Raw genomic sequence first — 1010 nt, 5'->3', positions numbered from 1 at the left:
GAGCTCATTTCACCGCGCAACGCGCATCGAAAAAGGTACACTCAGTTAGCGAGATCATCACACAGAAGGGGTAACGCACGGGGGCGGAGACGCAGTACACCACAGCATCATCTCCGGGACTACCAGAAGGCACCACCACGGCACAGCACAGCGCACGGGCACCTCGGATTGCCCCGTGGAACACAAACTCGTGCCACACCTGCCTGCTGCCCGCCCAACAAAGAAAGAGAAGGAGAAGAACAACACATTCGCACATCTCGCACAGTGTCGGCGCCGACGGGGAACTGATCTGCCACGGCCGGCTTCTTCTGCTGTGCTCGCACGCAACAGATCTCACGCATCTCAGGATCCCGCAGCGGACACCGGTGTGACACCCGTCGGGAGCTTTTAATACGTTTGACACATACACAACCCACATCTCGCGTGACGACAAGGCCCTTACGCGCAACGGCAGTCTTCTGCACGGGGCTGGTGCGCCCGCTGCAGACGTGGGGCAGGAAGCTGTCAGAGAGGCCCCGGGAAGGGCCAACCGCCAGAGCTCATTTCACCGCGCAACGCGCATCGAAAAAGGTACACTCAGTTAGCGAGATCATCACACAGAAGGGGTAACGCACGGGGGCGGAGACGCAGTACACCACAGCATCATCTCCGGGACTACCAGAAGGCACCACCACGGCACAGCACAGCGCACGGGCACCTCGGATTGCCCCGTGGAACACAAACTCGTGCCACACCTGCCTGCTGCCCGCCCAACAAAGAAAGAGAAGGAGAAGAACAACACATTCGCACATCTCGCACAGTGTCGGCGCCGACGGGGAACTGATCTGCCACGGCCGGCTTCTTCTGCTGTGCTCGCACGCAACAGATCTCACGCATCTCAGGATCCCGCAGCGGACACCGGTGTGACACCCGTCGGGAGCTTTTAATACGTTTGACACATACACAACCCACATCTCGCGTGACGACAAGGCCCTTACGCGCAACGGCAGTCTTCTGCACGGGGCTGGTGC

General features: G+C 59.9%; 2 protein-coding genes across 2 annotated transcripts; both read right to left on the bottom strand.

Moving 5' to 3' along the window:
• Nucleotides 1-4: 4 nt before the first annotated feature.
• On the bottom strand, nt 5-418 carry TraAM80_09688 (uncharacterized protein; the record flags this gene model as incomplete). The annotated part of the gene is made up of 1 exon (XM_029386356.1): nt 5-418. The coding sequence occupies one exon, from the start codon at nt 416-418 to the stop codon at nt 5-7; it is 414 nt and encodes a 137-aa protein (XP_029233827.1).
• A 236-nt stretch (nt 419-654) lies between these two features.
• On the bottom strand, nt 655-1008 carry TraAM80_09687 (uncharacterized protein; the record flags this gene model as incomplete). The annotated part of the gene is made up of 1 exon (XM_029386355.1): nt 655-1008. A coding segment is annotated over one exon (354 nt), but the record flags the coding sequence as incomplete, so codon positions are not given.
• Nucleotides 1009-1010: the final 2 nt, after the last annotated feature.

This window comes from Trypanosoma rangeli (assembly GCF_003719475.1).
Source record: "Trypanosoma rangeli strain AM80 chromosome Unknown Tra_15.4_contig_00650, whole genome shotgun sequence".
Classification (NCBI taxonomy): Eukaryota; Euglenozoa; class Kinetoplastea; order Trypanosomatida; family Trypanosomatidae; genus Trypanosoma; species Trypanosoma rangeli.
This window is presented reverse-complemented; position numbering and strand designations above follow the sequence as displayed.